General features: G+C 50.2%; 1 protein-coding gene across 2 annotated transcripts in view; it reads right to left on the bottom strand.

The window, feature by feature from the left end:
* Nucleotides 1-21,471, bottom strand: part of RPS6KA1 (ribosomal protein S6 kinase A1) — a 53,613-nt gene extending 32,142 nt beyond the window's left edge. The window contains exons 1-2 of one of the 2 annotated variants that reach the window (XM_007078149.3): nucleotides 21,406-21,471; nucleotides 783-827 (exon numbers count right to left, since the gene is read on the bottom strand). In XM_007078149.3, the coding sequence (XP_007078211.1) occupies nucleotides 783-827; nucleotides 21,406-21,456 (96 nt within the window). In that variant the 5' untranslated portion in view covers nucleotides 21,457-21,471. Of the gene's footprint in view, nucleotides 1-782; nucleotides 828-7,027; nucleotides 7,122-21,405 lie in introns of those variants that run through there. The other variant, XM_042995664.1, reaches the window with a different exon arrangement.
* Nucleotides 21,472-21,925: the final 454 nt, after the last annotated feature.

The following is a 21,925-nucleotide window of genomic DNA, read 5'->3' as shown; positions in this document are numbered from 1 at the left end:
ACAGCTCCTGAAAACTGGGCACAGAGATGAGAAAGCCCAGCCCAGAAAGCACAGAGGACCCACCCAAGATCACACAACTGTCACCCAGCCCCTGGTGCTTTTGTCAACACACAAAACCAGGAACAGGGGTTGAAGGGCTAAAGGGAGGTGCCCAGGGAAGCAAAGATAGTAGGGGTGAGGGAACCAGCCTAGGGCTGGGAGATGGGAACCCAGAGAAATGGCCGATGGGCCACAGGCCAGGCACTGGGCCCTGGTTAGACATGAGAGGCCACCAGATTCCCTTCCTTCATGTACCAGCACCATATACCCAGATGATTCCAGGCCTTCATGAAAGCCCGGCTGATCTGAGCCTCTCCCATCACCCCTTCAGCCCTTTCCTTACTTCTGTGAGTGAATAAACCAAGGAAGTGGCCTGAGTAATGAGAAGCCAGAGTTCTAGCCTGGGTTCTGCTCCTGACCCTGTCTGGGCCACAGTCCCCTCACCTAAGAAATAGGAAGGTTGAGGGGCACCTGGCTGGCTCAGTCGGTAGAGCATGTGAGTGACTCTTAATCTTGAAATTGTAAGTTCAAGCCCCACGGTGGGTGTGAGATTACTTAAAAAAATAAAGTCTTAAAAAAAAAGAAAGACAGAAATAGGAAGGTTGGAACAAGTGATCTCTGTGCACAGGGTCACCTCGAGGATTCCGTGGGACCAGAGAGGAAGGCTGAGCTGGGCAGGCCTCCCTCCTCCTCCAAAGCCATGCAAATGGTCCCTTGCTCAGGGTGCCTGCCTCGGTCCTCACCTTGGACGGCTGCAGTCCAGCTTCTTCCCCCGAGGTCTGTCCATTCTGGAAAAGAAAAGGGAGATAGGGAAACATTACCAGGACTTACCAGTGTGGGACAGAGTGAAAACAGACCCTGACAGAACCCATGCCCATGGCTGCCCCCAGTAGCTAGGGAGGCCATGTAGGCAGGGGCCCTCTACCTCCATTTTCACTGTAAGGGCATAGGTATCAAAGTGCCCTCCTGGGCCAGTCCCTCACCAGCATTTCCCAATCCTCCCTCCCTTGTGCTCTCAGCCTAGCAAACCCCTCATCTTTGAAGACTGAGCTTAAATGTCACCTCCCCCCAGTGAGAAGGAAAGGACGTGTGTGGCTCCCAGCTCTGCCGGAGACAAACTGCGTGATTCTGTACCAAATAACCAACAGCAAGAGGCCTCAGTCCCCTGACCTGTAACATGGGGATAGTCATATCCACCTCCCAGAATTGCTGCAGGGATGTAAGGGGACAAAGTCTGGGAAAGTCCAGCCTGGAGATGGTGGCTACCCTGTCCTTGCCCCACTCTGGGACCCCTTCCCTGTCTTTGCCAGGCAGAATTGCTGCTGCCCCACTGTGCCCCTGCGTCCCTTCACTGTACCATGTGTCACGCTGCAGGGACTATTTACACATAGGCTCACCCTTTCTAATAAACGGGGAGTCCTGGGAGGACAGAGATTAGGACTTGGTGCTAACAGCTGCTCTCTTCTAAGCCCCTGCCACATGCCAGGCCCTGGGCTCGCTGCCTCACACCTGTGGTACCGTTAAATCCTCATGACCTGGGAGGTAGGCCCCGGCCCCACTTGGCAGAAGAAGAAACTGAGGTTCAGAGGGGCGTATGATGGCACCTAAGGTCTCATAACTGGTAAGTGGGGATTCAAAATCTGGTCTCTGACACCCAGGAGGTGCTCAAAAAAAAAAAAAAAAAAAAGGTCTGCTGAAAAGGAGCCCACACCCCAGCGGGGGAACTACCTGTAGAGAGGCAGGCAATGGGCCATTCTCTAGGTAGTCCTGCTTTCTCCATCCCCTAGACTTCGCCCTCAGGGGTACACCAAACCCAGCCCATCCCTTTCCTGTGTGATATGAGGTGAGTAACCAGGCCTTGGGAAGCAGAAAGGAGCTGTCCCCACCCCTCTTGGCAAGCAGAAGTGTGGTGAGGCAGACAGAGGCTCCTACCGGTAGCAAGACCCAGCCTAGGGCAGGTCAGGACTTTGGAGCCAGGGGCTGGGTCCACAGGGCAGCTGTGGCTTTGCTTGGCAGAAGCAGGCACAGCTGTGCTCTGCCCATTACATAATCTCCCTGCTCCTGGAGCAGCTCCTCCCTGCCGCTCCCAGGACATCCTGCCTCCGTGAGCCTCTTTAATGCCCCCAGTCCTCCCCAGGGACCACTGTTCTGCAGGCCCCTCCACACACACATACATATACATGCTGTCCTCTCTCAGCGACCTGGGGAGAGGGCTGGGTTGGTCAGGGCCAGGGAGGAGGGGTGGGGTGCACGGTACATTTATATATTGAGTTCCATTTCACCCAGCATTCTAGACTCTTGACATAATTCCACAATTATGGAAATGTGGAATCCACAGATGGTCACAACAGCCTACATGCACACCAGCCCCCTGCCTTCCCCATTCCAAACCCCTATCCTTCCTAAAACTCAACTGTGACCCTTGCACTTGAGCAATCAACTCTCTTGGTGATTCACTCCTTATTGAGAACCTTCTATGTACCAGGCCCCAAACCCTTCCATGACTTCTCACTGTCTATAGAATAAAGACCCAGCTTCTTGGCATGACATCCAAGGCCATCATCCCAACTGCTCAACACAGGTGATTAGTATGTGGGTTCTAGAACCTGACCTTCTGAGTTCAAATTCTGGCTTCTACTGCTGCATGACCCTGAGGTTATTTCATTTCTCAGGGCTTCAGTTTCCTCATCTGTGAAATGGGGATAAAAGTAATGTATCTCACTGGGTGGCTATAAGAAGCAAACAAAATAATGCCTATAAATATCTACACCTGACACATAACTGGTTCACAAACAATAGCCATTATTATTACTGGGCCCTCTTCTTGAGCTTAACTGAATGACCTGGGACCTTCAGAAGACCAGCTTGTTTCATATCCCCAAGCTATCTTCATGGTGGCTCCTAATACCAAGAAAACCCTTCCTGTCTTGTCCCTTTGGCAAATTCCTGGTCTTCTTTCAGGACTCACTTCCAATGTCCTCTTCTCTGTTCACAAAGCCTCAAGTCCTTTCCTCCCTCCTCTGGGCCCCACAGTACCGAGCAAGCCATAGGTTAACTCAGGAAGAAGCATAGCTTATCCATCATTACCTCCCTTGCACCCAGCTCAGGGTCCAGAGCATGGTTTGTCAAATGAAAGCTCGGCTCAGTAAAGAGAGCAAGAAGGCCAGAGCAGGGTCTATTACTCCTATTTTTCAGATGAAGCTCAGAGAGTTAAGGGACTTACATGAGGTCCCTCGGCTAGCATGTGACAGACATGGGGCCAAAACCCAAAGTCACATGGCTACAAGCCTAAATCCCCAATGAGGGGTGTGATGAGGTCATGGATGTACCCAGAAGTGTGGGCTTACTGAGCAGTATCCTGCATGATTCAAGGAACCACACAGGCCCTGTTTGGCTGCCTCCAGCCCCAGGGTCTCTGGCCTGGGTGTCATCCTCATGGAACCCCATGCCTGTAACAGCTGATGCACAAGTCTTCTAGAAGGGGATAGGCAGCCCTGGAGAAAGGACTGGGAGTGCAAAGAGACCACAGGTGAGTATCCCCCCCCCAGAGCCAGGGTCCTGAGAAGGCAGGGTCCAAGTGCCTCTCTGGCCTTACTACTGCACAGACGGTGGAGAGAACACAGTTCTGCAGCAACGAAGACATACTGCTAATCCCAGCTCTGCCAGCCACACACTCTGACCTTGGGTCTGTCATATCACTTCTCTGACCCTCAGTTTTCTCATCTGTATTACGAAGCCAGGTCTGTCTTGTTCACAGCTGCACTGTTGCTTAGCATAGAACTTGTCACATGACAGTACTCAATAAATATTTGCTGAATGAATGAGTAAATGAATGAAAGGGGACAATGATCTTGACCTTGCAGTATACTAATGAAAGACCTTGTCTAAAACATCTGGTATAGGAAGGGTTCTCTGACCTCTCCCACTCTCCCTGCTCTTCCTCAGAGAGCACTGCTCATAGGCATGCTCTAAGGACCCCAGACCACTGTGCCCCCTCCCCAGAACTCAGAGATGGATTCCAAAAGGCATCCTTCCTTCCCACCCAAGCAGCTCTGCCTTGAGAAGAGGGGCCCAGGGCAGCGTCTGGAGAGGCCGGGCAGCAGATGGACAAAGACAGCACGTGCCCCACAGGCAGGAAGCAGCCCCAGGAGCTGGGTTCAGAGCCCAGCACTGGCAGCCCTGCACGCTGCTGGAGGCTGGGGGCCAGGTGCCAGGGCTGGCTGGCACCACCAGCCCTCTGAAAAGGCTGGACAGAGGCCCTGCGGGACATGGAGAGTCTGCCAACATCCGGAGCCTCTCCTGGAGTACCTTCCACCTGGGCCAGTGTGATCCCAGCCCCTCCCCAACTTTGCCACCCCCACCTCCACCCCCACCCAAAAAAACTTGGTGGAAGACAGTGAGAGATCTGGGTTCCCAGTCTGTCTCTGCATTAATTCACAGGCAAGTTCTTCTCCGAGTTTAGCTGTTCCATATGAAAACGGGGGTAATAATCCCTTTTTTTTTTTTTTTTTGTTTTTTTTTTAAGAGGCTCTTCACCTAACACGAGGCTTGAACTCACAACCCTGAGATCAAGAGTCGCATGCTCTACTGACTGAGCCAGCCAGGCCCGGCAATAATCCCTACTTTGAGAAGTTGTTTCAAGAATTATTTTATTTTAATGAGGTGACATAAGTGAAGCAGGGTAGGTGGCATACACGGAAGCTCTGTGCACAGCAGGGCTGGGCCTAAACACAAGGTTACTGCTTTCAGCAGGGCCAGGGAAGGCCCAGGCAGAATCCTCACCCACACTTCCACCTGGGCCAGGCCCTGCCTCCCAGCAGCCCATTTTCGGCAGCGTCATGGGGAGGACAGGGCAGTCTAGATCCCAAGCCTCGGCCAAATGCCCCCACCGGCCCCTTGCCTGCCTCATTCCTGGCCGGGAGCTGGTGGCAGCGTCTGTACCTGTAGGTCAGGCTACTATATCGCTTACATGTCACCTGGCTAAGAACAGCGAGGCCCTGTTCTCCAGTGAGAACAGTCCAACCGGTGCCCTGGCTGCCCCATGGCTCCTATTACCCAAACAATAACACCCAGTCGCCTGGCACTTCCATGGAGTGGGGGAGGGGGAGAAGAGGCAGCAGCGCCCAGGGCTCTACACCTCTCAGGCCCAGGAAGCATGAAGCTAGAACCCAGCCCTGGCCACTGGAGGAACAGAGGTGCAGAGAAGCTAAGGACCGACTGAGGGTCACACAGTCTTCCCAAGGTGAAACTCTGAGAAATCATGACCCCCCACCCCCACCCCCCAATCCTAGGAAGCAAACCAGGCTTCGCCTCTCACAGAGCTCAGGTGCAGTAGTACTCAAAACTGAGTTGAGTTTCCTGTTTAATCCTGGTTAAGCTGGCCCCTGCCCCAGGATTCCCCAAAGGGAAGCAGGAAGTAGTGCCCTGCGCTGGGAATCAAGCTCCTGGGTGTCTGTCTTCCTACTAGTATAACCCAAGGTAAGTCCTTGGGTTAAGTCCTTCCCGGCCTACCTTCCTCTAGGGAGGCCTAAGTCTCAGGGGCATGCCAGGGCAAAGGAATCCACCTCGGAGCGCCCCCCCCCCCAACCTGGCCCTTATACCCCAGGGTTGCAGGGCGGGGGGGGTACTGCAGAGGGCAGTGTTCCTCACCTCAGAGGGTGAGTCAGCGAGAGAACCTCCGAGAGTCGTGCAGGGCCTGTAAAAACCCCATGGCAGGGATCCCAGAGCAATTTACTCCAAATTGCACCTTCAGGTTGGTTACCTAATCCTGCCGCGCCCACCCTCCAATAGCCAGTGTCAGCCATGACCGTCCCTTTAAAGGGGTAGCACACCTGGGGTGCTGGGGACCTGGGGTCCTCAGTCTGATCACAACCTGTGGCCCTGAGAGGCAGGGTACCTGGTGGTTGCCCCAGGTAAGAGAAGGCAGAGGAGTGGAGCTAGGCAGGGGCCAGGGACGAAAGCCAGGAGAAAATCACCTTGGCTCCTGGGCTCACTGAGGTCTTCACACCCTCACAGTATATTCCCCACATCCCCTCTGGAAAAGGAGTGTCGCCTGCCTCCTTCCCAGCATGAGGCTGAGGGGAAAGTTTTCTCAATCTGCTGTTTCAGGGTCTTGACCTTGACCCTGAGGGTCAATGGGCACAGGAAGCACTGGCCTTCTGCATCCCAGGGCCTGGCACCACAGAATCCTCAGAGGAGGGCAGGAGCTGCTTCTGGTAGAGGTTAGGTGATAGAGGCCAAATGCCCCAGGGGCCCAGCCCTTCCTAAGCAAGGGCTCCCAAGAAAGGAGGCAGGCACTGAGGTCCTCCCTGACTCCAGGAATAATCTTCACAAGGTCTAAGGGGTTTTCCCCACTCTCTTCACAGCCTGGGGTAGGGGATACAGGTGTCCTCTGGCCCTAGCCTCGGGGCAAAGAAAACCAAGTTTCAGCCCTAGACGGGCGGTGTCACCCCACATTCCACAACTGCCAAGGGTCAAGAGGGGTAATCCTGCTAGGGTCAGCAGCGGAGACGCGGGAGCTCTTGGGGTAGGACACTGGGAGACGTCAAGGAGAAGTGGGGTTCCCATGACCCTCTTCTCTGGGAGAATCCCAGACATCTGGCACCTCAGCCCTGCCCATCTGCTCTGATAGTGGAAGCTCCGACAGTTCCCCGTACGGGTCCTAGGTGTGTGGGGTGAGGTGGGCAGATCTCACGGCCCCGCGGGATCTTCTCTCCAGGCTAAAGGGGTCCTGGGCGCTTGGAGGAACTGTCCCTCGCGCGCGCGCGCACACACACACACACACACACACACACACACACACACAGACACGCGCGCGCGCGATATGGAGGGGGCGGGTGGAGCCGAAGAGAAGGCAAGTGATCGGAGTGCACTCGCGCCCTCGCGGGCGCCCGCCGGGCTGCAGCGGCTCCGCAAGCCGCCCCGCCCCTGTGGGGACCCAGGCTCGCCGGCCGCCCGCCGGCGCCCATCCTCCGCCCCGCTCACTCACCTCCGGGTCCAGCGGCACCAGCTCCATGAGCGGCCAGGGCTCCTTGAGCTGGGCGAGCGGCATCGCGCCGCCGCCGGGCCGCCCGCGCTCCTCCCGCGGCCCGGGCCGCACCGCCTCCCGGGTCCCAGGGTCCCTGGCTCTGCGCCCTCGCGCCCCCCGCCCCCCGGCGAGACCCTCACGCTCGGGCAGGGCCGCCCGCCGCCGCTGCCGCCGCGGCACTCGCACTTCGGCTCCCTCCGTCACCCGGCACCGCCGCGCCCATTGGCTACCTGCGCGAGGGGCGGGGCCGCCGAAGCCCCGCCCCAGCCCCCGCGGCGCGGCTTTCCCGGAGCGGACCCCCGCCCCCGGCGCGCGGGAGCGTTGGCTCCGCCTCTACCGCGAGCCCCTGGCCGGTGCTCTGCTACGCCTTAGAAGAGGCCTTCCAGACTCCTCCCTCCCAAACCTTGTCCTTCCTTACGGACCACGCCAGGGTCATCTGTTTCCCCTCATCTGTTAGTTTGGGATCATGCCCCAGATATTCCTTCTCCCTCCTGAGGGAGAGAAACCCCCTGTTCCCCTAGCCCCCATCCACCCCCCCCCCCCCCAACCACCACGCACTCATTCACACACAATGTCCCCGGGCCTGACCCAGGCAGAGGCTTGAAAAGAGCCCGGGCCCCACTCTCCTCAGGCCCTCACCTCATGAGGCCCTAGAGATCCCCCTACACGGAAGCCAACACTGGATGCCCTGGGGATCTTAGCGCCCCAGCTCCAGGTAGGTTCCTATTCTTCTGTTGCCACCATCAGTACCCACAGCCTCCCCGGGGTGATTTCTTAATACGCATTTTTTGTAATCTGTGCTTGAGGGGGCCTCTTTCAAGCCATGTCTCCCCAGAATCTCTCCAGCTTCAGGCCCAGATGCCCGTTGATTTGTGTTTGTGCCCACTCTGAGGAGGGCAGGGACCAGACTCCCAGGGTTGACAGACACTTGGGCTGGACCTGGAGTAAAAGGCCAGGGAGAAGGATTCCTCTTGGAGAGATTCAGCCTCCACCTAAAGAGCTGTTAGGGGTCCAGGTGTGGTGAGATTTATTCACAGGTGGGGCCGTGGAGGGATGGGCTTGCAGGTTTCATGGGTGGGGAAGAATGGCCAGTTCTTTGCAAAGCTCTTCTAAGGCAGGGGGATGGAAATGATTGTTTATCCAAAACCTGTGAACCAGCTCTATCGACCTGTGATTTCTTTGAATTGTCACCACCACCTAGTTTACAAACCATAAAACAGCCTCCCAAAGATGAGGTGATTTACCCAAGGTCACACCACTGGTCAAGAACAGATTAGGCAGGGGCGCCTGGGTGGCTCGGTCGGTTGAGCGTCTGACTTCGGCTCAGGTCATGATCTCACGGTCAGTGAGTTCGAGCCCCGCGTCAGGCTCTGTGCTGACCGATCAGAGCCTGGAGCCTGTTTCGGATTCTGTGTCTCCCTCTCTCTCTGCCCCTCCCCTGTTCATGCTCTGTCTCTCTCTGTCTCAAAAATAAATAAACGTTTAAAAAGAATTTTTTTTTTAAATAAAAAAAAGAACAGATTCGGCAGATTAGGAATTTTTTTCTTTTTTTGAAAGAGAGAGAGGGAGAGAGAATAGCAAGCAGGCTCCGAGCTCTGTGCTGAGTCCGAGATGGGGCTCGATCCCATGACCGAGAGATCATGACCTGAGCCCAAATCAAGAGTTTGACGCTTAACCAACTGAGCCACCCAGGCACCTCTACACTCTGGTATTTTTAAAGTCCTGATCTGTTCTTGGGGTGCTGGGTGGCTCAGTTGGTTAAGCGTCCAACTCGATTTCGGCTCAGGTCCTGATCTCTGGGTTGGTGAGATGGAGCCCCAAGTCAGGCTCTCGCTGGCAGTGAGGGGTGTCTCCCCCTCTGTCTGCCCCTCCCCCGTGCTCGCTCGCTCTCTCTAAAATAAACTTAAAAAAAAAATCAAAGTGTATGAGGATTTCTCCTAAATCCAGATGTTCCCCTTATTCCATGACTTTCCCAGGGTAGCAAGTTAATTGAGTTTTCAGTGGAAAAGACTATGGAACCCAACAAATTTGTTTTGAAGTAGCCCCACACCCAACATGGGGCTCACACTCATGACCCGGAGATCAAGGCTCACATGTTCTACAGACTGAGCCAGCCAGTTGCTCCAGAACCCAACAGATCTTGATTTGAATCCTAGCCCTATCACCTGCTTAACATTGGGAAACCAACTCACTTTATGTCTCTAAACCACAGTTTCCTTATCTGTGAAAGAATTACAATGCAAATCTTTCAGGTATATGCTGAGGACTACATTCATTTTAATTCAATAAATATGTATGGCCATACATTACATGCCAGGCCCTCTTCCTGAGCATATATTGTATACCAGGACTGCTTCTAGATGCTGAGGATATAGCAATGAACAAAACAAAGTCCCCGTTCTCGTGGATTTTACATTCAGTCTGGTGTGATTAAATAGATTATCACAGCTAACATGAACCTCTTACTATGGACCAGGCACTGTTCTAAGCACTTTACCTGTCTAAACTCATTTATTTAAAAAAAAATTTTTTTTAACATTTTATTTATTTTTGAGACAGGGAGAGACAGAGCATGAACAGGGGAGGGTCAGAGAGAGGGAGACACAGAATCTGAAACAGGCTCCAGGCTCTGAGCTGTCAGCACAGAACCCGACGCGGGGGTCGAACTCACGGACCGTGAGATCATGACCTGAGCCGAAGTTGGCCACTTAACCAACTGAGCCACCCAGGCGCCCCCTGTCTAAACTCATTTAATCCTCACAACAACATTATGAGGTAGGTGCTGTTACTGTCTCCAGTGTACAGATGAGGAAACTGAGGACAGAAGTTAAGCATCTCAGACCCGGAGAAGGGGTCTCTCTGAGGTTGCATAGCTAGAAAATGGCAGAGCTGAGAGACAACTCTGGCAGTGTGGGCCCAGACTTTGTTCTCTTGTTCACTCACTCTCCACCTCCCCGATGAGAAAAGGCTGGGGCTAAACCAGAGGCAGCTTGAACCAGGGGATGGCAGCCATTATTAACATCGGTGTAGGTGTCAGGTCAGTTGCCTGGAACCAGTTTGCAATGCCCCAGGACCTGCTGCTCTGGGCTAACATTGTAAAATGTGGACTTACCTAGACTAAAAAATTGTTGCTGTTTATCTGAAATTCAAATTTAACTGAGCGTCCCGTATTTTGATTTGCTACAGCTAGTAGTCCTACTCAGGGTACAGAACAGATGACACACAGGTGCCAAATATCTGACCGCAAGCTGGGAAGAGACACTGAGACCCAGAGCATTAGGGCAAAAGACTGGGTGAGGGAGATGGAGTAGATGGGCAGGGGTAGAGGAGGTGAGGGGAAATCAGGAGTCATTTTGTCTTCTGTCTGCCCCTTTCCCGGGACCCCTGGCCCTCTTCCTTTCCCTTCTTATAGGAAAGGATTCCCTATCAAGTGCGTCATCTCCACTTGAGGACTGAGTGGTGATCGTGCTTTTCTGTGAATAAGTTTCACTTCCTGTGTCCCTCTCCCAAGGGTATTGGAAAGGCAGTGGTGGGTCATTCTGGAAAAGGGAAGCCCGGAAGACACCCGGGCCCTGCCTGGGCAGCTTGGGCAGGTCGGCTTGCCTATCTACGTTCTAGTGAAGCAGTCACTCAGCACAGAGCTATGGAGATCTAACCAGCACCTACAAGGCGGTGATCCTGCCACAGCCTCGGCTCACAGTTGTCACTGTTTCCCTCTAGACTCCAACCACACTGACTTTCCTTCAGTTCTCTTGCCACAGGGCCTTGGAACATGCTGCTCCTTGCTCTTCTTCAGACCAGCTTGTCTCCACAATCGCTTCCTCCAGGACATCTTCCTTTAGCTTCCTGTTACACACACTCATAGCAATGGATACTTCTCAAGGTTGTACCTTTACATGTGTTTTTGTGATTATTTGCTTAGCACTTGGCTCTTTGGTTAGTAAGCTCTGAGAGGGCAGGAGTCACGTTTTCTTGGTTCTTCATGGTCTTTCTGGCACCTGACACACTATGTGGCTCATAGTAGGTACTCTGAGAGGCTAAGTGATACTCTGGAATCATCTAGGTATGAAACGGTAAATGCAGGACTCAGACCCAGGCAATGCAACCCCATGCTCTGAAATGCTGCACTCTGAGTAGTGGATAAATGCTAGCTATTATTATTATTAATAATAATAATAATAATAATGGGGTTAGAACAGGCTGTTCTGGGCGGTCACTTGAGGTGTTTGTTAAACGAATGACTCATGAGAGGGCTTTGCTGGACACAAGTGAGGTTATTATTCTGTATCCTGTTGAAGAGATTTTTCTGGCATGGAGCAGGGGGGTGAACTACAGGGGCTGAGGACTGGGTTTTGGGTCTTTCGAATGCACCCTTGCACATATAGCATGTGTTTGCTCCAATGTTCAAGAGCAGAGCACAGGGCAATGCCGCAGGAGGACAGTCTGTCCATATTCTTTCTTAGCCTTTCAGTAGAGGAGGGTCTTGGCATACGTGTCTCCTGGCAGCAGGTGGAACACAATGAGAGGGATAATCATAATGGTAGTTGTCTTTAACAAGTGATTACAAAAGGCCAGAGCTTGGCTAAGAATTTAAATAATAATCACCAGCCATGAGGGCTTATTGAGAGAGTACAGTATGGCCTGCCTGGAGCTGTTTTATGGACGAGAGCTCACGCAGTCATCCCAACACCACCGAGAGATAGAAATTATTATCCCTATTTTCCAGATGAGAAAACTGAGACTCACAGAGGGACAGGATTGCCGGTAGTCAGATAGCTGGTAAGTATTGCAGCGGGTCTGGGAACCCAGTGCTCAGACTCAAAGCCAGTGCTCTTGATCATTTCACTACACTGTAAGCCCAGAAAGGGGCCCAGGGGTGGACGGGGCACAGGCAGTGGGTAGTGGAGAACAGGTGAGGGGGTGGAGTCTCTAGTCTCCCTCATCCAGGTCTGGGGGACGGGGGTGGCATCACTCCCCTGCTTGAAACGCTCCTGTGGCTCCCCAATCACATTTTGAACAAAACCCAAAGATTGCTGGGCCCCCCAGGACCCAGCCCCCTGCTCCCTCGGGCATCTCCTCTCCTACCATTTGCTCACTGCCTTCCTGCCACCAGGCATCCTGACTGCTCACTGACATGCCAGGTAGCTCCCATCTCAGGCTTTTGTTCCTGCCATCCCCTCCACATGGAATGTTCTTTTTCCAGCTCTCAAGAGTTCGCTCCCTCACTACACTCACACCTCCGCTCAAATGTCACCTCTCCAGAGAGAACTGGCCCTATCTACACTAGCTCCCCATCAGTGGCATCACCTATGCTATCCTTGCTTAATGGCATGCCTCTACCAACAATCATATTGCCTATTACCTGTGTTATTGTTTCTCCCAGTAGAATAAAGCTCCATGAGGCAGGACTTGTCTGCGTTGTCTACTGCTGTATCCCTGGATACATCTGGCATATTGCAAGCCCTCAAAATATACTTTTGCATGGAGCCACACCAACCTGGGCTCTAATCCCAGCTCTCCCACCTCCTAGCTATGTAACTCTGAGCATTTAGTTAACCCCTATAGCCTCAGTTTCCGCATCTGTAAAAGGGGTGGCTGTGAGTGTTAAGTTACATCGGGCAATAAAGATCTGTGTGGTGCTTGGCACAGGAAGGTGCTCAATAGAAATTAGCCCATCTCTCTTGCCCCTAATTCTTGCCCTGGGCAAAGGAGGGGAGGGCAGGAGACTCGGACGTGGAGGATTCACTGGGGGGACTCTCTGTTGGCGTGAGAAGAGACTTCAGTTTAAAGGAAGTCGCATGACTGTGATCACAAGACTGGTAAAGAATGAGGCTAAAGATGTAGTGGTCAGAAAGGAAGAGGAGGGACAAGCGCCTGCAGATGGGACAGCCCCAAGGCTGCTGGAGAATTGGCCAGTAGTCTCCTCCACTGACCTGGAGTCTAGGGGGGATGCAGAAGCTTGTTCCTGTCTGTTAGAGAGTGTGGAAAAGGACTCGGAGGTCGAGGGACAGAAGAGGAAGCAGTGGTCATCAGTAGGTGCTTATCGGGCACCAGCTATGTGGCAGGCACTGGGGATACAGCAAAGGAATAGACAGAGAGGGTGTCTGCCCTCTAGGATAGGGGTGGGTGAATTAGGGCCCATGGGCCAAGTCTGACCTACTTTTTTTTGACGTGTTATTATTTATTTTGAGAGAGAGAGCGCGAGCATGCATGCAGGAAGGGCAGAGAGAGAGGAAGAGAGAAAGAATCCCAAGCAGGCTCCGCACTGTCAGCACAGAGCCCGATGCGGGGCTAGAACTCACACACCTTGAGATCATGACCTGAGCCGAAACCAAGAGTCGGGTGCTCAACCAACTCAGCCACGCAGGCGCCCCTGATCTAGTACTTTTGCATGCCCGCGAGCTAAGAATGGTTTTTACATCTTTAAATGATTGAAAAAATTCAAGAGAAGAATATTTCATGACATGTGAGAATTATATGAAATTCAAATTTCAGGATCCACAAATAAAGTTTTATTGGCACACAGCCATGCTCCATTTACGCCATCTAGGCCTGCTTTGCACTACAACAACAGAGTCGAGTGGTTGCAACACAGACCATATGGCTTGGAAAGCCTAAAATGTTTACTAGCTGGCTCTTTAGGAAAAAGGTTTGTCAAGCCCTGCTCTAGGAACTTGCATTCTCTTGGGGGAGACAGTTAAACAAGCAGGTAAGCTAATTTGGGGATGCTTCTGAAGAGAAGAGCCAGCTGGCATAAGCATTTCCTCGTACTCTGCTTTTTCCTCAGCCACCTACCCCCTGAAGGGAAATGCTCCATCCAGCTGGGTTACATGACAGGCACAGAGGAGCTGGGGTCATTGTGATCAGCTCTCTGCTGCTGGACCAAGAGGAGCGAGCCTTTTCCTAAAAGGAAAAAGTCACGCGCAACGATTTGCGAAGTTCAGCACCCACTGGATCCCCTTCCCCTCGCTCAGATCCTCACTGTAAGAACGACTTCTGCATAACTTCAGAGGAACGTCATCGCCTTTGTCATCAAGGCCTGCCACGGGTCCACCTGCCACCTATGTGCAGTGCCTCCCTTTTTATAAAAAGGCTTCTTCCACCCTCCCTCATGGAGCTCTTACAGGGATAAGTCACAGGTTGGGGTTATTCCCATTTCACAGAGGAGGAAACTGAGACTTAGAGAAATTACCTGAATTACCCAGGGTCACACAGCTTGAAATAGCTTGCAGATCCAGAATTAGAAAGTAGCGGAGTGTCAGCTTTGCAAGGGCCTTTGGGACTGTCTTAGCGAGACATGGAAAACTGGTGGCCTGGGGCTGAGGTGAATCAGGTAAGGGTGGTGGCGAATCTTCCATGTGCAAGAAATAAGGCGTGCATTGTCTGTGAAGAATTTAAAAACATTAATGAAACCGGGTAGGTCTGCTTTTTATTGCTATCACCATGCCTTGGCAACTCTACACAACGTTGGTGATAAAATCCTCCCTCCTGAAGAGATCTTTCTGTCAGTCTAAGTTCTAAATAATTGCTGTGCTTATTACGAGTTTTTTTTTTTTAGTTTTTTTGAAGGTTTTTTATTTATTTTTGAGACAGAGAGAGACAGAGCATGAACGGGGGAGGGGCAGAGAGAGAGGGAGACACAGAATCGGAAGCAGGCTCCAGGCTCCGAGCCATCAGCCCAGAGCCCGACGCGGGGCTCGAACCCACGGACCGCGAGATCGCGACCTGAGCCGAAGTCGGACGCCTAACCGACTGAGCCACCCAGGCGCCCCTTATTACGAGTTTTAAGAGTATAATATATATGTAGGCTTCAGATTAGTACATTTCCGTTACCTCATCTTTGAGAAATCATCTATATTACGTGAAGGCTAAGTTGAAGAGCTCCCAACTACACAACTGGGCCCCAACATATGCCTTCCATTGGCAAGTTCATAGCAGGTCAGAGTCACTGGGGCTCACCTCAGGAGCCCCACATCCCTCCCCAACATATGCCTTCCATTGGCAAGTTCACAGCAGGTCAGAGTCACTGGGGCTCACCTCAGGAGCCCCACATCCCTGTGTGCAAACAGCAGATGTGAACCCAACAGTGGTGGTATAGTGATTGTAAAAACAAAGGAACGACACTCGAGTGACCACAATTCTCTCACTCTGTGCAAATCCTCCTCTGAACCCTGCCCGGCTGCCTCCTGTGGAGGCACTTCATGGGCACTGTGTATGCGTGTTCCTTTTTGTAAAAAACAAAAAAACTTTCTGTACCTAAAAACTATTGGTCCATTACTTTTTTTCTCTTTTGTGTTGTAATTTTTATTTATTTATTTTTAAGTCTTCATCAGTCTGAGTGTGTAATACGAAGTCCATAAAAGGAAATTTTTACTGTGTTTCTTTTCTGGTCATTATTGTTTGTTTTGTTTTAATTTTTCTTCATGTTTTATTTATTTTTGAGAGAGAGAGAGAGAGACAGAGCTCAAGTGGGGAAGGGGCAGAGAGGGAGAAGGAGACACAAAAGTGGAAGCAGACTCCAGGCTCTGAACTGTCAGCACAGAGCCTACAGCAGGGCTCAAACCCATGAACTGGGAGATCATATCCTGAGCTGAAGTCGGATGCTTAACTGACTGAGCCACCCAGGCGCCCCTATTATTTGTTTTATTTCATGATTATTATTGAAGATAATTCTGTCATGTTGGGGTTAAAAAATGATCCATTCTGGCTGTCAGATACATGAGCTTTACCACTGACCTGAAGACAGGACAAGACCCACAGACAATGACATTATCTTCTCAACCATAATCATCATTATTATTTTACTGAGCACCTACTTGGTGCCAGGCCCTGTTCTAAGCTTTGACATGTATCATCCCCTTCTTTGTGTGTGTGTGTGTGTGTGTGTGTGTGTGTGTGATTCAACAAATATCCTACCACATGTGAGGCACCATTGTAGGTGCTGGTCATATGTCAGTGAACAAAGTCAAATGCTTGCTGTCTCTTACCCTTGAACCACTGGGCCTGGCGGTGGGATAGGTTTTCTCCTTGTGTGCCATCTCATTTTAAAAATGAAGACAGGATGGGGCGCCTGGGTGGCTTAGTTGGTTGAGTGTCCGACATTGGCTCAGGTCATGATCTCATGGTTCGTGAGTTCGAGCCCCACATCAGGCTCTAGGCTGACAGCTCAGAGCCTGGAGCCTGCTTCCAATTCTGTGTCTCCCTCTCTCTCTGCCCCTTCCCCACTTGAGCTCTGTCTCTCTTTCTCTCAAAAATAAACATTAAAGGGGCGCCTGGGTGGCTCAGTCGGTTGAGCAGCCGACTTCGGCTCAGGTCATGATCTCGCGGTCCGTGAGTTCGAGCCCCGCGTCGGGCTCTGTGCTGACCGCTCAGAGCCTGGAGCCTGTTTCAGATTCTGTGTCTCCCTCTCTCTCTGACCTTCCCCCGTTCATGCTCTGTCTCTCTCTGTCTCAAAAATAAATAAACGTTAAAAAAAATTTAAAAAAAAACATTAAAAACAATTTTTTTTAATATTGGGTCTCTTAATTGTTGAGTTTTTTTTGGTGTCCCCCTTAAAGTTTGTACCCAAGGTGATTCCTCATTAACTTTACCCTATTCCCATCTTTGCTCATCTCACCCTCACTGCCATTGAGTGAAGACAGTGCAATAACCCTCCCCATCTTACAGATAAGAAAAGTGAGGCACAGAGAGGCTAAATGATTTGTTCAAGGACACACAGATATTAAATGGTGGGACTGGCACACGAACATCTCTTACCGTAGAGCCCATGTTCTTAACCCTGCTTTACATCTCTGTTTGGCCCACCCAGGTTGCTGAATAACTCCAATAACTTGCCATAGCTTTAAAGTTAAAAATATAGCTGTCCAGCCTTTTTAAAAGTCTGGCAACCTGGGCTCACATTCGTGTTTTGTAACCATCAGCAGGGGGAGTGGCAGCCCTTCTGAAATAAGGCAAGCTCATTAGATAGCCACAGCCCCCACCAAACCCTATTGTCTCAGCTTCTCGCCCACTTCACTCTGTTTACCAGCCTGCTCCTGGGGACATCTGGAGTGGGACCCCTGATCTAGCCATTTCACAAGTGGAGGAGTCCAGGCTCCAGAGAGGAAGAGGCTTACCCAACTCAACATTGCACTTTTAGGACAAAGCTGGGCTCCAAGCCACGCCTCACACAGCCCCTCAGTGACAGGAGACAATTCGTGAGTGACTTTACATTTAAGGGAAGTTCGGAAAGGGAGCTCCTAGACTCAGATCCGGCTACCACTCCTTCCCTGAGCACCTCCCAATGGCTGGCACTGAGGTGGGCGTGCCCATGTCCACACACATGACTCCCAGCAACTCTGGCAGGTTGACCTTGATAATGTCCATCTTGCAGAAGAGAAACTGTGGCTTGGGAGGTCAAGTGACTTTCTCAGGATCTCACTGCAAGTTTGTGGCAGACCTGCCTAACTTCAGTTCACTAGCTCTTGACATAAAACCAGAGGAACTTACTTCCTGCTCCCTCCCTGCAGCCCCCTCTCTCACTCTTGCTGAGATTTTCTTGGGCTGAGGCTGTAATCACCCTGACTAACTTTACTCTCTTCCAAGCGGATGTTACCACGGAGCCCCTGAGAAGCAAGCCTGAGTTGTCAAAAACACCTGCTATATGGGGGCACCTGACTGGCTCAGTTGGTAGAGCATGCAACTCTTGATCTTGGGGTCATGGGTTTGAGCCTCACATTGGACATAGAGTTTACTTTAAAATTTTCTTTTAATTAAACCTTTAAAAAAAAAAAAAAAAAGACCTGCTAGGGGCGCCTGGGTGGCTCAGTCAGTTGAGCGTCCAACTTCAGTTCAGGTCATGATCTCACAGTTCGTGGATTCCAGCCTTGTGTCAGGCTCTGTGCTGACAGCTCAGGGCCTGGAGCCTGCTTTGGATTCTGTAGCTCCCTCTTTCTCTGTCTGCCCCTCCCCTGTTCACGTTCTGTCTCTCCTTCAAAAATAAATATTTTTTTTTAACGTTTATTTATTTTTGAGACAGAGAGAGACAAAGCATGAACGGGGGAGGGGCAGAGAGAGAGGGAGACACAGAATCGGAAGCAGGCTCCAGGCTCTGAGCCATCAGCCCAGAGCCCGACGCGGGGCTCGAACTCACGGACCGCGAGATCGGAGATCGTCACCTGAGCTGAAGTCAGACGCTCAACCGACTGAGCCACCCAGGCGCCCCCAAAATAAATATTTTTTAGAAAGTTAAAAAAAAAAAAACCCAAAAGACCTGCTATATGCCAGGCATGTGCTTTTCACAAGGCTTATATTCCCTTCTTTGTGTTTATCTGCATCCTCCAAGCTTCCTACAATGAATACATTTTACTTCCGGTACAAGGAGTTGCTTGATCTAGGCCTGGAAATGATTCTACTAAAGATTTGGAGAAGTTAGAGATCAGAATCCCCAGTTTGCAATTAAGGAAACCGAGACTCAGAGGGATTGCCCAAGGTCACACAGGTTAACAAGTGATGGAATCACGATGCTGTCGGAGTCCAAGGCCTGGGCTCTTTCCACGCCACTGTTCTGCCTGCCTTTTTTTCCACACTTTGTTCCACAAAGGAGTTCAGGCAAATTATAAACATGCATAAGAGAAACCAAGCATTTATCCTGTCTTTCTTGTATAAACTGTATTTCAGGAATATCAAATAATGAATGAAGAAAATTTCTTTAGGGAAGAATTCCAAGTAATGAATGCAAAAAGGAATGACACACTTAGAAAATTACCTTTTGGGGGCACCTGGCTGGCTCGGGAGGTGGGGCAGAGCATGCAACTCTTAATCTTGGGGTGGTGAGTTTAAGCCCCACATTGGGTGTAGAGATTACTTAAAAATAAATAAAAGCTTTAAAAATATATTTTAAAAAAGAAAATTACCTCTTTGTACCATTTAAGGAAATGCTGGATCATCAGTGGATGCTCAAACTAATAGATTAAACGTTGATGGGGAATTTTGTAATGAAGAGAGCAGGCCAAGAGCCCTGACTGACAGATCAGTCAGTAACAACGTTTTAACTAAATATTATGTGCCTCCAGATGTGCCTTAATAATAAGTACACAGCACAAGGGTGCCTGGGTGCTCAGTCAGTTAAGCATCCGACTTCAGCTTAGGTCATTATATCCCTGTCCGTGGGTTTGAGCCCTGCGTCGGGCTCTGTGCTGACAGCTCAGAGCCTGGAGCCTGCTTGGATTCTGTGTCTCCCTCTCTTTTTACCCTGCCCCCACTCGTGCTCTGTCTCTCTCCATCTCTCAAAAATGAATAAACGTTAAAAAAACTTTTAAATGTAATAAGTACACAGCACCATTGCCAATAAGTTATTCCTGCCAAAACCATTAAACCTAATATAATCAAGCCACTAGAGCCAACTGTTAGTTTACTGGAATACAAGTGACAGAAGAACAAGTTAAACTACACCATCATGAAGCAATCAGCCAAATCTTCTGTGACTTGGGAAACATTATAGGACAAATGCTCTGGGGTTTTTTTGTTTGTTTGCTTGTTTGTTTGTTTTTACAAATAAATAGCAGTTTTTTAAAAAAGGGAAAGAAAGGTGGAACTGTTGCAGATTAAAAGTTACTTCAGAGATATATATCAACAAATGAAGTGTGAGGGCCACCTGGGTGGCTCAGTTGGTTGAGTGTCCAACTTCAGCTCTGGTCATGATCTCACGGTTCATGAATTTGAGCCCTGCATCGGGCTCTGTGCTCACAGCTCAGAGCCTGGAGCCTGCTTTGGATTCTGTGTCTCCCTCTCTCTGCCCACCCCCCCCCCCATGTTCTGTCTCTCTCTCTCTCAAAAAATAAACATTAAAAAAAATTTTTTTTAACACAAAAAACAAACAAGCAATAAATGGAATGTGTGAACCTTACTTGAATCCTGATTGGAACAAATCAACTATTAAAGTTTGAATATGAACTAGGCATTAAGTGACTTTAGGGAATTCATATTAGCTTTGTTAGCTATGATAGTTATGTTTGCAAAAGCCCTATCTGTTAAAGATATATGCTGAAATAATTTGGGTGAAGTGATATAATGTTTGGGATTTGCTTTATAATACTCCAGAGAGAGGGAAAAGTGAGGAGGTAATTGAAACAAAACTGGCAAGATATTGATAATTACTGAAGATGGGTGATAGGTACATAACAATTCATTTTATTCTGTTTTTATGTATGTTTGAAGTGTTCCATAATAGAGAGGTTTTTTAAAGGCTAAAAGCAAATAATTAAGAAAATTGGGACAAAGAGAAAAGACAGATGAAGAAATAGAGAAGTTCTGAGCTTTTTAGCAGCCAAAGCAGAGAGAGAAACAAGAGTCATGCTAGCCAAGTATTGAGAAAGGCAACCTCTTGCCTGCAGTCTTTCGATCCCCACTCAGGCTCCATAAGAACGGGCCATAGGACTGGAACACTTCCTAACTAAGAGATAAAGAGCCCACACAGCTTGTTCTGGGTTTATCACCTTGTGTGGGATTATCTTTCCTTGTCTTAAGTGCAGTGAATATTCTTTTGTCTCTTCTTAGAGTGTGCACATCATATGGCGACTGGCCAACTGCACTGCTCTGTCTGTTCTCTGGAAGGGGACAAGCCCCTTCCACCACTGCACGAGAAGAGTGAGCATAGGCAAACTGCCCTGTGTCCACCGTTGGGAGAGATCCGCTGGCCATACGGGACTAAGGCCCCAGATTGAAGGTGATCTCACTCTGTCTCTTCGCTATGTGAGTGAAGCATTGTTCCATCCAATGCTTGACTGCATGTGTTTACTTTGGTGACTCAAATACCAAGACTCAATGGGTTAGAGGGTTTAGAGTTCTCCCCTGGGATTCATAACAGGTGCACAGTACTCTGCTCTCTTGGGGTTGAGAACTGGTGCACCGTACTTTGGTCGACACCAAGAGATTTAGAAAACCACCAATCCAGCACAGTTTCTTACAATAAAAAAGATTCCACTGGTGGCAAAATTGCCACTTAACATGGCCTACCAACCAGGTCATCAGTAGGGGGGCCGGTCACCTGTCCAGACTTTGGCTATAATGAGGGACTTGCAAAGGGGTGGGCCTTAGAGAATGAGGGAGATGGAGAAAGACAGGGGAGAGGTGGGGTATTCCAAGTGGAGGGCATACAGAGAGCAAGGGCAGACATGCTATTCCATTTTTGTAAAAGAAAAAAATATCATACAAAATGCATGTGAACCCAAATAAAGCTGGACTTGATTGTTCCCTCGTCACCCAAAAGAAATTGATCCAACTCCAAAAAGCAGTCAGGAAACAAAAGTCTTCACCAAAGGTCTGCAGAGGACATTGCAAAGGAATTACACATCACATACCTCACAGCAAGACAGCCTTTCAGAATCTCCAAAATCTCTCTTCCTCAACATTCCACGCTATCAGAGTAGCTCCCCAAACCTCTTCTTTCTTCTTTTTTCTTTTTTCCACATTCCTGACCACCCAAATTCTGCCAGCTCACTCCCTTCCCATCTCCCAGGAGCAGCTTTTCCTCAGTGGGATGGGAGGAAATTTCCCCAGGTTGCTCCACTCTTTTGCTTAGGTCTGTTCCTCTCTCTGCCCTCCTTACAAAGACTCCTTAGAACTAAGTCTGGGAAGGAGGAAAAGCCATGAATATTTACATGCAACTATTTTTGTCCTGTTGCATAGAAAAAAGGTTGGAAGGAAATTCACCCAAATGTGAACAGAGACCAGCAGAGCCTTGGAACCAGATAAAGTTGGGCCCAGGTCCTGGCTCTGCTGCTTGGTAGCTGTGTGACCTTGGGAAAGCCTCACTGGAGATATTTCTGCAACCCTCAGATTGCTGTTCTGTGAATTATTCACATGGTATCTGGCATATAG

Source organism: Panthera tigris, chromosome C1 (genome assembly GCF_018350195.1).
Source record: "Panthera tigris isolate Pti1 chromosome C1, P.tigris_Pti1_mat1.1, whole genome shotgun sequence".
Lineage (NCBI taxonomy): Eukaryota > Metazoa > Chordata > Mammalia > Carnivora > Felidae > Panthera > Panthera tigris.
This window is presented reverse-complemented; position numbering and strand designations above follow the sequence as displayed.